This window comes from Filicampus tigris, chromosome 2 (genome assembly GCF_054856515.1).
Source record: "Filicampus tigris isolate MCC_2025a chromosome 2, RoL_Ftig_1.0, whole genome shotgun sequence".
Classification (NCBI taxonomy): domain Eukaryota; kingdom Metazoa; phylum Chordata; class Actinopteri; order Syngnathiformes; family Syngnathidae; genus Filicampus; species Filicampus tigris.
The window spans coordinates 4843251-4855846 of NC_141218.1; the positions used below are offsets into that span (position 1 = coordinate 4843251).

The 12596-nt window shown below is 41.9% G+C and overlaps 1 protein-coding gene across 1 annotated transcript; it reads right to left on the reverse strand.

Annotated features, from left to right (window-relative positions):
- Positions 1-6696: 6696 nt before the first annotated feature.
- Positions 6697-10371, reverse strand: LOC147150985 (uncharacterized). The gene is made up of 3 exons (XM_086024592.1): positions 10207-10371; positions 10044-10114; positions 6697-8837 (listed from the first exon to the last, which is right to left on the reverse strand). The coding sequence occupies exons 1-3, from the start codon at positions 10221-10223 to the stop codon at positions 7000-7002; spliced, it is 1926 nt and encodes a 641-aa protein (XP_085880718.1). The 5' UTR covers positions 10224-10371; the 3' UTR covers positions 6697-6999.
- Positions 10372-12596: the final 2225 nt, after the last annotated feature.

Below are 12596 nucleotides of genomic sequence, written 5' to 3' on the forward strand. Positions count from 1 at the left end.
CGACTGTGGAAATGAATAGCAATGAGAAATCTGCCTGCACCTGTGGATGATGTGACATGAACAAAAAAAAAAAAAAAGCAGACTTGTTGCACTTGAATGTTACACCTCATTGTTGGAAAGGCTGCGGCTGCATTGCACCAACTATTGGTCCTGTTGCACTTTCTGAAATAGAAGACAAACCTCTTATTGATGTTGCATTCTCCGAAACAGAACACACACTGTCGGAAGTTGTGGTTCCCTCAAAAGAAGACAAACTACTGAGAAGGCAGTTTACCTAAAAAGAAGAAAAACTGCTGGCGTTGCGCTTCGCTAAGAAGACTAAATGTCATGCCTCATCTTGACACCGCATCATTGTTGTCAAGGCAAATGTTAGCTGCATTCCAGATTCGCAGTGATGTCAGGACGGAGAGAAAGCGGCGGTCGGCAAATGGGCTCAGCTGCCGCGCTGTTGTCGTGGCGACGCGCTCGTCCTGCCTCCAAGGAAGGAGGAGATAAGGCCAAGCTGTTGGACGGAAGGCCCCCGGGCACGAGGCCGCAGAGTTCAGAGGACCAAGGACGCTGGATGCGGGCCAGCAGGTGGATCGTGTCTGGATTTGGGTGCGTACTCTGCAGAGTTATTAAACAGAGCTCGGCATATTTGCTCTGTGATAATGCTAATATTGGTGGAACAGAAGGACTGTTCAAACCCACATGCAAACTGCCGCTTCAACCTTTTTAATGTTTTTAGGGGTGAATGCCACATTGCTTCATCTTCAGATTATATAATTCAACAGTTCTGCACTATAATATTATGCAAGAGCCGCACATGCTCAAAACAAGGACAAGTTCTAAAATTTTAAATGCCTGCTTGCATTTTAAAGGGGTTCTCGCACACCGACCTCATCATAGTGCGCCTTAATGGATTGAGACTGTCAACAAATTTTTGAAAACAACAGTCGTCCTTAATGGTAATATTTACTTTTGAAAAAATCGACCATACACAGCGCTTCACCGTCAAAAATCTGTCTAGCCGCAGCTCAGCTACCCCTGCCCAGCAATTTATTTATTTATATTCGTTAGGGCTGTCAAAGTTAAAGCTTTAACCATGGAGATTAATTAAAATTTTATAATGCACTAAAAAAAAATGAACTCTGTTTTATTTACTTCCTGTAGCAGCTGACCTCTGCTCACTGTGCAGCCAAACTTGGAGGAGAGTCACAGCCGCAAAGACGAACTTTGACGTAGATTGACTTTAAAAAGTTGCTCGACGGCTCATTGGAGAAATCCAAAATAATTTGCGCACTTTGCAAAGCCAAATTCAAATATTTTCTTAGTTGCACGTCTTTGGTGTATTTGTTCAACTGTTGTATTTTACAGGAAAATGATAATATACAAGGGTCAAAGAAAGTAATATCGAAATATACTTTTTTTCCCCACATTAATTCCAAGATTTTACTCAAGTAAATATCGGTTCCAAGCTTCGTAAAAAAATTGTAGTTGAAAAATCCGATTAATCGCGATTAATCGCGGAACGTTTTGCGATTAATTCGTTTTTAAAAATGTCATCGCTTGACAGCACTAATATTTATATTATTCATCTGCCTCAAGTAGAGAAATTGTACAGCTTTGTAAAAAGAAAAGATTTAAGATGTTTCTTCTAAATCTCATTAAATCTGCTAATGTTTATACCAAATGAGGTTTTGTTCTTTAACTGAACCGAATGTGAACCAAACCATGGCCTTAAAACACTGGTATGTATTTAAACCTGATTATGTGCTTTCACATCGTAAGTGGCCACCTAAGGGTAACCATAACCAAGAGGTGTCTTGCAGTTAAACCAATTTTGGGACCTGTGCCCTGGAGTGACAAGTGTGGACCACAGCAGGCATGAATCTTTCGTTCTCAGTTGTCTGTTGGTCTCTGAATGGCCAAGAGTGCTGTTTTTATGGCTCGTTACATCAGCGGTCTACCCCACAGTCTGCCCTGCTCACTCCATGGTGGCAACGTTACAGGAAGTCTTTCTGTCTTTATGACTTCCTGCAGGGCGCAGAGGACGGGAAGCCGACTGCATGTAAGCGTGAGGAAATAGCTTTTTGTTCTCATTGCAAATGAGGGATTTCGTGGCCGTGTCCATCATGATAAGACACATGAAAAGGTCGCCAGGACCCATGCCTGAAATGGAACAGGAAGTTGGTCATTTGGGTTTAAGGCAGCTATTTTGGGGGGGGTGAATTCCATGGAAAAAAAAACCTAGCACGCAGCAGCAGTTTGACCATTTCACATTAAAATTTTGTGGATGTGTTTATTGTGACAGGATGCACGAAAAAGTCTGAAGGACCCATAGGCATACCTGAAATTGAAAAGGAAGGCAGTCATTTTGGTTTACCGCAACCATTTGGCGAGACAAATTCCATGAAAAAGGGCCCTAACCCACAACACCAGTTTTATGAATCAACTCGAAATTTGGTGCACATGTCTATTGTGACAAGACACACAAAAACGTCTCAAGGGCCCATGACCAAAATTGCACAGGAATGTCGCCGTTTTGGTTTTAATCAGCCATTTTTGGACGAATTCTCTATTCGTAACTACGACTCAGTCCTACTAGGGAATTCGCCCAAATGAGCTTCAATTGGAAGCTGTATCCTTTACATTCATTTTTTCTTTGCCAACACCTTCGCACATGGCAGCGCACGGCCTCAAAGTATGATGAGCAAATCATTTATTCGCCACCAAGACAGAAGCGTGAACGCTCGTTTATTGCTGCTTGATTTCCAAATTACTTCCTTCCAATCATTCGCATACATTCATTCACACAGCTGACACTCTTGTTTTTACGTCCGCTCTGTCTCCACATTTCCAGCAACTTTAACCAACTGCTGGATGTGTGTTACCAAGATAAACAGTCTTCCTAAGCCACTAAAACCCCCCGGATTACTCTTGGTAGACTGCAAGACACTCGTGCTAATCCTCCTAACTTTTTCCCTACCCCGCATCTTCCCATTTAACTTTCAGACTCAATAAAGTGACTTTAAACACGCAGTACTGGCCAAAACTGCAATGGTTGCCTTGTTGTTGGGCAATCTTATTCCCTCCTCCCTCACCACAAATGCAGAAGCAACCATTTTCTTACTATAATATGTACTCTCACCCACCGCCATCCCCCTCTTTCACTTCGCAAAACAAAAGGCCTTTCTCTGTCTTCCTTTCACACACACAAACACACACACACACACACACACACACACACCACAAACAGACTTTTGAGTTGTTATCCTTATGGCTTTGTCTTTATAATAGACTGTGTTCACAATTATCAGTCATAAAGGAAAAATGCCACATGGAGAAAGTGAGTTGGAGGAAAGAGCTACGAGGTGAAGGCGTGCCCGGGCTTTATTTTGACGGAAAGCTCCCTGAGAAGCGTCGACACATGCTACAGAATTCCCCCTCACTTGGGGGGTGGGACGGGGGAGGAAGCAAAGGGGGGGCTTGCAAGAGGACACCATGCGGCCAAATTCATGGAGGAAGTAGTTCACACACATGAAAAGAACGTGCAGACCAAATGCTCGGACACAAGACTTCCCAGCGCAAACATTACGCCCGTAGACATAGTTCAGTTCTCTGGGAAAGTGGAGCCCTCCACTTTCCACGCCACACAGGGTGGTGGAGAGGCTTTAGGGGGCAGTGTTAATCCAATGTACAATGTGTTTGACTGGCAGGTCACCTCACACTCTCCGGCGCGGTGAGGCCCCTCTCTGAAGGAGCTGGCGACTCGGGACAAGTGTTGGTATTTTAGGTGGAGCTAGCTGGCTGGGAAAAAGGGTGAAGGGGTCAGGTGATGTGAAAGGGGCTCCAGTCTCGGTTTAGCGTGGACCTAATGCCCCTTGGTTGACTCGATGGCTGCGCTAAAAGACAATAGTTTATTTGTTAGGCTTAAAAGAGACACACGATGGAAAATACTACTTTATAGTGACATAGAGCGAGGCGGTAGCATATTTGCGCGGTCGGGCAGCTCACTAACTCGTTAGCTTTCTAGCTCGCCGACTAGCGTTTGTAATAAACAGGTAACTTTCTGCCTCTGTTGCGTGGTGGTCCACACACAACAACTCCAAGTGAGGCAGTGACCTATTAGATGACCCTAACGTGGTCTAGCGACCATGTTGGCTTGTTAGCTCAGTTTGGCAGGCTAGCAAACGTAATAAACAGTTAACTTCCCCTTGAGTGCCTCTGTTATGTGGGGAGCCACACACACAACGCAATTGAAGTAAGGCAGTGACTTATTGGGCGAAACCGCTGCGGTCTAGTGAGCTCGTTAGCTCGCTAGCTGGTTAGTTCGCTAGCTAATTCGCTCGCTAGCTAATTAGCTCGCGCTCTAACAAACATAATAAAGAGTTAACTTTCCCTTAAGTGTCACTGCCATGTGAATCTGCGCACGCCGCATGGAGCAGGCATGTGGAGTATTGGACTGACTTAATGCCGGCCCACGATTTGTGACTAGCTGCTAGCTAGTCACTAGCACGCTACTAGCTTCTAGCATGCCAATTCACAATGGAGCTGTCCAACTCGCCATCACCTCAGGGAAGATGCATTTTTTGGGGAGTTGTAGGCATGGCTAGATGCTAACTGCACACGGTAGGCCCTAATGTTAAGTGACTTAGTAACTCGCAATTGTGACGGCTAGCCGGTGATGGGTGGACACAGAATGGGAGGGAGAGCCAACTCATGCCAAGGGCTCAAATGCGTCACTGAGCCCTGTTTTAGCCATGCCCCAAAAATCTGGACAACCAGAGGGTGAAAAAGGTTTAACGCTATATCGCAACAATTCAGTACTAAATTGTTCTGTCTTTGCACTTTGCGAAACAAATCAAGAAAAACACATAACGGGATCTTTAAACAACCTGCACTGTGTTTTGCTAGACGTACGGCTCACCATTGGCTAACACTTATAGCTTTTGATATATTGCCGGGACATTGGTGGTGGCTGACTTACTTTGGACAGGATCGCCCCTTCATTATAGGAAAAACCATAAATGTGAGGTGTAAATTAACTTTTAGGTCCATAGACCTCTTAGAGGGGGGACATTTTTCCATGGACCCTCTCATAATTGTAACAGCGGGTGTACACTACTGCTAAATACCTTATGAATTTAAGTTTCCTATTTTCATAAAATAAGACATAAGGATGAATTCACTTTTTTAAAACAGTTTAATTATTCAGATTTTGTCTAGTTGAAAAGTCGATATATGTAATTATGTCATAGTCATGTCAGTGATTTTAATTGGCCCAAAGCAATGGTAGGCAATTGGAACTAGCTTATTTTTGTTGTATTGGTATGCTGGCCCCCATATGTAGGAATGCACTTTTTATAATATTCCACTTAATTAATTTATTGGTAATTATTTTGCGGACCGACAATGAGACGTGGAACCCCGCACACCCCAGTTTGAAAACCACTGATGTAACTTCCCGATATTTCTTGATGGTTGAGGAATTTTGGCCCTCACAGAGATGTTTTTGGACGCAATGTTTTAAACTAATTACGACTTCATACGTGAAAACACACTGTCTCCTTTCAAAGATGCAGTGTTGCAGATTAATTATGGGTGACCATCGCCCTCTAGTGGACAAAGCAGGCTCGACAATGCACTGGTGGCCTCAATCCTTTGACAGTCCAATTTGCAAATTTTAAGCAAGGCATCGTATGTGGTTAAGTGTGAATGAATAGTCTGACGTTGTTGTCAGTGCAACTCCTAAATAGTCTCTTTCATGTGTGATAAGTAACTACTGGTTCCTCTGTTTTATGTATTCTGGCACAACAACAACAAAAAAAGTTGTACAAGCGAGGAGATCATTTTTTCCATCTCGTTATTTCACCAGCATGCTCGAGTCTTGACGAGAGTACAGAAGAGAAGACGGAAAATCTGTGTCAGCACACTCAGAAGCAGCCGCCTGCACGGGAGGAATGAGGACACGAGGAACGGGATACTCTACGCTCTTTGTTCTCAACTTGAATTGTGTGAAGAATTAAATTTATGATTGCTTAGAATTCCTCTCAGAAAGCGGCCTAAAATAATGGTTTCAAAAGACCCTGCGAGAGAAAATGATCTGCTTTTATAGTGTGTATTTGAGATGACACGCCACGACACGCCACACACGATATCTCCACTGGCAATCATGAGTCTTCTCAGTGATGACTACACAAAAGGATTTTGCTATCGTACAGCGCAACTATTGAATTGTTTTAACAGCTACGCTTGTTGACCCTGAGCGTTTTCCAAGCAGATCCAGGTTTCCTCAACACACCCGACACCGTCTTCAATCTCTTAGAGAGATCTGATAATGATCGGGTCTTTGCTTGGTGCTGACCATGAACAAGATTTGCTATCGTAAATGTTGAACAGTCACCCAAAGTCAGCTTGAATCCGTTCCTGCACACCTGCGACCGTGAGGATAAGCGTAGACTGTAAATAAAAAAAAATAGCAATGAAAGGCCTTTTTTTGGGGGGGGGGGGCCAAAATAGTAATTTCAATTGGACAAAGTTCAAAATACAAATTATTGATATTTATGACAATGTGAGTCTTTTTCACTTACAGTATATCTTTAAGTTGGGGTTCAATAAAAGGTTCTGCAAACAAATTCCTTTGTGAAAAGTGGTAAAACCAAATTTTCACCAAAGCAAAACTTAAAACGCAATTAAATTGACCAACATGAAATCTTAAGTTCATCCAACTATTGTATTTGTGCATTTATTTATTCCAGTGAGTAAGAGAATAGATGGAGGAAACACCCAACCAGGGTTAATTTCTTCAATTATCAGCCCGGACAATCTCAACACTCCACACCACAGGATCAACGATCACGATTGTCTGATAATCGGACTTTTGCAGAATGGTTGGAAGAGAGTAACGATTTCTGGAAACAAGACATTTCGAGTGACAAAATAGCTACAATTGTAGTTTTTCACCTTTTTTTTTTTTTTTTAAATTGGCTTTATTTATTAAATAATCCAACCTGGACCTTAAATAGACCTGAAGGAGACGTTCCTCGTCGAAATTCGAAGATAATTTAGTTCCAACAAATCTTCCAGCAGAGTCTCGCTTGTCCCAAAGTCAACCACTTCACTTCTGCTTGATCCATCGTCCGTTTTCATGTTCTTCTCATTTTCCTTGTCTGTATCGAGAGTTGTCTCACGGCTTGTGTTTTCACTGGTGGGCAACGGTACCTCAGTCGTGTAGAACCCGACTCCCGGTTTTGTAACGTTGGGAAAGGCCGCAGTGGTCGGCGTCTGAGTCGTCCTGGTGTTTTCCATCAGCTGACCTTTGGGCCGCTTGGGCAACCTGACAATGGGCGAGTTCCCGGCAACATGCTTGGGGCCGGGGCGGTGGGTGGCATGCACCCGTCTGCCTCGCACCGTGCTACTGGTGGACGTGCCAAAGAGCCTCGACCTCCCCTCGACGAGCCTCCCCTCGGTGCCTTTCGAGACGCCGCGATCGGCTATCGCCTCTGTGGCCGTTTGCCTTTCGGGCCGTGTTTGGTTTTGCTCGTTTCCTAATGCCGGGACCTCGTTTGGGCGTTGCAGAGGCGTCTCTGGAATTGGACTCGTATACGGCAACTGAAAAATGTTCCCGTCGAGACCTTCAAAATTCTGCTGAGCGGCTGACTTGTTTGATGGTCTAGCTGCAGAATTGGCACGCTTGATTTCATTTGACGGCTGTTTGAGGAGCATGCGATGCAGGTTTTGGGGATGTCGAAATCCAGTCGTGGACGGAGCAGCTGTAGTTTGAGGCTCAACCTTTCTCCGGCCGAAACTGTATTTAGACGACAGGGAGGGGTAAACGTTTGCCATTTTGAACACGTAGCTTTTTCCTTTATTGGTCGGAGAGTCACTGGCAAAGGCCATGGAGGCTGGCCAGCGGGATCTTTTAACTCCCAGTAACTTGGGGATACGTTCTGCGGATGTCGGGGGCACGGGTTTTCTGGTTGTCATGGCCACTAAGCCGGTTGCAAAAACAGGAGGCACAACATTCGCCGAAACTTTCTCGTCGTGATTTTGAGCCGCGAAGTTTCGAGGCAAATATACTTTCGAGGTGGCTTGATAGCGACCAGCATTCTGTGCCACATGGTCTCCCTCCTTGGCTGGCACAGTCCTGCTGTACTTTGGAACCCTTTCATCCTCCTCAATCTTGGACAAAGGTTTCCCAAAATCTTCTCGTCTGACGAAAGAAGGCTTGAAGAGAAACGACTGGACCTTTTTATCATTAGCGAGGGATGATGTCACTTTTTGCGGCTGAGGACTGTGTTTGAAAACCGAGGCGTCCAGGTTTTTCTCCACCAACGTGGTCACACGTCTCTGCGGATATCCGCCGGGCCGAATCCCGTTGGACACGCTCGGCACAAACACTTTGGTGGGTTCGTCAGAGTCCTTGCGGCTTCCGGTCGAATATCGGCCTGGCTGCGATGACAGGACGGACGACGTTTGCCACGCTGATTTACCTCCCGGCTGATCTCTTCTTGCAGGCGTTTTTGGAGCGTCCCCTCTGGACACATCTTCAAATCTTGGATGGTCTTCAGGGTTCCCGGAGCGCTGATATAAGGGATGGCCAGGAGCCGATTTCAGAACGACCACTGGGTATTGGTAGAGGTTTTCTCCTTGCCTGACCAAAAGCCTGTTTGTCGGTCCTGTCATCTCTGGTTGGAACGTTTCGTAATCTTGGCCCCTTTGACGGGAATGAAAAACATTGTTTGTGTCCTGCAGCTGGCTTGATTGACGTCCAGAAGAGGGGGGCAGATACTGGCTGTGCGGAGAATACATAGATGTCTTCAAAACATCAGCACTGAGGACTCTTACTGGACTGGCTACAGGTGAGAAGAAATGGGAGAGTAAGAAAACGTGTTTATTATTTGCAACACTAATAAAACAATACATGCAAAAACATTTTTTTTTTTTAAAGTCAACACACCCCTGTTCAAATATCATTTTTATATAAAAAAAAAAAAAAACGCAATTAATGACTAATAACCTGTAGAACTCAAAACACAGAAAGTAAAAATAAACCACTAAAATAATGTGCTTGCCTAAGTGTGCACACCCTTTTATCAATAGCGATTTGATGGTATTCAGAATTAACCAACCACATTCAAGTCAGCACACATCTGTCACCATTTAGACTGCCTAAAATTCACCCCAAGTGAAGTTCAGATGTTCTAGTAGGCTTTCCCTGACATTTTTGTAGTCACATCTTAGGGCACAAGACATGTTGCACAAGCCTTGTCCCACGGAGTACTTTCAAAGCATCTAATTCTTGAAAGGGATCAGTCGGGGGAAGCGTACAAAAGAATTTGGGGCTGTTTTTCTTCAGCTGGAACTGGGGCCTTAGCCAAGGTGGAGTAAATTGTAAACAGTTCCAAATGCCAATCAGTGTTAGCACAAAAACAGCAAGAAGGTCAAACAAAACAAGAAAAGCCTATTAGAACATCTGAAATGTAGGTGGGGTTAATCAAAAGCACAATAAAGGGTGTCAAGTGACTCCAATTTGATCTGAGTGTGAATGTGATTGGCAAATTATGGACAGAGCCACATCCCCAGTTAGAATTAGGGTGTGCACACTTATGCAACCTCATTATCTCAGTTCAGTTTTACTTTCCCTCTCAAAAAGATTTTTTTTTTCTTTTCAATCGACTTGTACAGGTTTTAGTTCACATTGAGGGTGGAAAGTTTTTAAATTGTTTATTTATATTAATTTAAAAAAAAAAACGGTTTGGTCAGCATGAAGTCAAGATTATTTTACAATTTAAAAATATTTTGTTGAATTTTGACTGTCAACAAAAAAAAGAGAATTTAAAGAATTTGTCAAAACAAACGTAATAGTAATAATAATAAATGAAGAAAAATTGCAGCTCTACATTTTGACTTGTCAATTGACACATTCAATAAAAGAAGAAAAGAACACAACTAAAGACAGCAGAAGAGGTTTCGTAGTGTTATTGTTGTTTACATTTTTAGAATATATATTTTCCACATCCTAGGTGGAAGCAGTACAGCAGTCTGTTTTTGGGGCTCACCTCGTGCAGAATGCGAGCGTGTGATTGATGACATGACAGCTGCACAGACCAGCACAAAGACAAAGGGGAGCCTGCAGATGATAACGCGCGCACACAAAAACAACAACAACTGTGTATTTCTTCAAAATGTGCTACAAGTACAAAGTGCAAACAACATCTTTACCTCGTGACAAGGGGCATTATGAGCAAATCCCTCCTTGGCTTGTGCAATGGTCAAAAAAGTTCCAGTTCTGTTTTTTTGCCTGTCAAAGCAACTGGTCTGGAGTTCTGATTGGAGACAATGCCTTTCACCTGGTCGACTTGCTCAATGGAATACCATCGACCGCTCCCGTCAAACCACAAAAGATAAGAAGCAGGTGCAAGAATATTTCATTTTTCATAAACAGAGTATAAAAAAAATATATATAACATTTGTAGCCCGAGTGAATTATAAATAACACATACAGCACATGAATTAAAAGACCAGAAACGGGCCGGTGGTATGTGGGGAAAAACACAAAAGAAGAAATGAATCGTGCATTGTATGAAGTTGAAGAGTGTTCAAATAATGACGCAAAAGGGGGTGGAAAGGAGGGGAAAAAATTAACCCCCTGACACTGGTTTCAACAATCTACACATCGTTTGCTGGAATTGTCAGACAGGGACGCATGCCTCCATTTTGGTTGTATGTTATATGTAAAGTTCATGAAAAAGCAAAGCAAGGCAGCTTTATTTATATTGCGCATTTCATACATAAGGTAAATCAACTTCATTTAATTAAAAGTACAACATTCAAAAGCATTAACAAACAAAATCAAAGTATAAAAAATAAAAAGTATATATATATATGTGTATATATATATATATATATATATACATATATATATATATATATATATATATATATATATATATATATATATATATATACATATATATATGTATATATGATGCATTATTATTATTTACAACAATCTGTCACAGTCCTTAAGTCAGCCGCCTGCTGTTCCACTTTCGGCCTCTTGGTGGTCTCAAGTTATATGAAATCGTGATTAGAGGAGCTGTTCCCTCTGGTCATACTATCACAGTGACATATTGACCTGCATTGTTGTCATGACAACAAGGTGGCGTGCGTGCTGCACAGGCCGAAGGAGAGTGGGATCACGTGTACAATTTGAATGCCGAATTGTTAAAAGGATAAATGCTATGAGTCATGGTCTGACCTTGTGTGTATAAAATCAGCACAACAGTTTTACTTTTACTTTATTTCTGATTTGATGTACATATTTGTAGAATTGTATGGTAGGCTGAGTTGTTTTTTCTTTATTTTAGTTTCATTATGCTGAACTCATTTTATAATTGTTTGACATATAGTTGTTTGACTGAGATAGTAGTTTTACTTTTTTTAAGTTGTACAGTAATTACTTATTTTTAATACAAATTTATGGCAGGGTGAGTAGTTCTACTTTATTTCAGTTTTACTAAATTTATTTTTGAAAATGGATGACAGTTACAGGTTTTTACTTTTTTGTTTTATACCCCTTTAGCTGTTGCTAGACTGACCGGATAATCATACTTTATTTTGGTTCTATTTTGTACATCAAATAGTAAGTAAAGATGCACTTTTGGAATTAAGTTATTTTAGGTAAGAAGGAAGGTAGCAAGGAAAGTTTGAAATGTTTAGAAAGGAAGGAAGGACGGAAGGAAGGAAGGAAGGAAGGAAGGAAGGAAGAAAGGAAGGAAGGAAGGAAGGGGCTCACATCCACGTAGAGTCTCAACCACGTCCACTGACCCACCCCTGGACTTGAAACAGAAACACTGGCCTTGAAACCCTAATTTGAAACCTTCATTCTTGTTTAAAACATTAACTTAAAGTGCTGATAATAAATCAATTCAAAACAACTATATAAGATAAGTATTTGTAATAAATACTATATGATGAAACTTAGTTTTATTTCTACTGCATGTGATATTTTTGTTTTTCATTTTAATATGTGGGTTCTCAATGGAGAAAGTTTGGATGCACCTGATATTCTGTATTATGTGTCGTGGCGTAGGCATTTACAAGCATCTGCTCCAGCCTACTCCTTTTGGGCTCTTATTCCCATGTACTGAATATTGTATTTAAATGCATTATCTGGAGTGTACTATGCCCAAATAAACTAAACTAAACTAAACTAAGTCTTGATTGAATCTGTGATTTGAAACCCTAACAACAAAACCTTACCTGGGCGCAGCCATGCAGCGAGCTCTCCAATACTTAGGATGTACCAGGTTGATGGAAAATGGTTAAAACGTGTGATTTGAGTGTTTGTATCAATTAAAAATGTCATTTTAAACTACGTTTGTCACAGCTATAGATCTTCACTTATCTTGGAGCCAGTTGCTTAGCGATAAGATTGTGCCATGTATCACTAAACTATGCCTTAAAGGCGAGTATGTGTTTATAAAACCAGAGGACACTATTTCTTTACATTCTCTTTCTTAACATGTTTAAATATATTGAATATTACGGTGCTAGTGTATGTTTATTTATTAAAGGTAAGCCAAGGCAGTTTTATTTATTTAGCACAT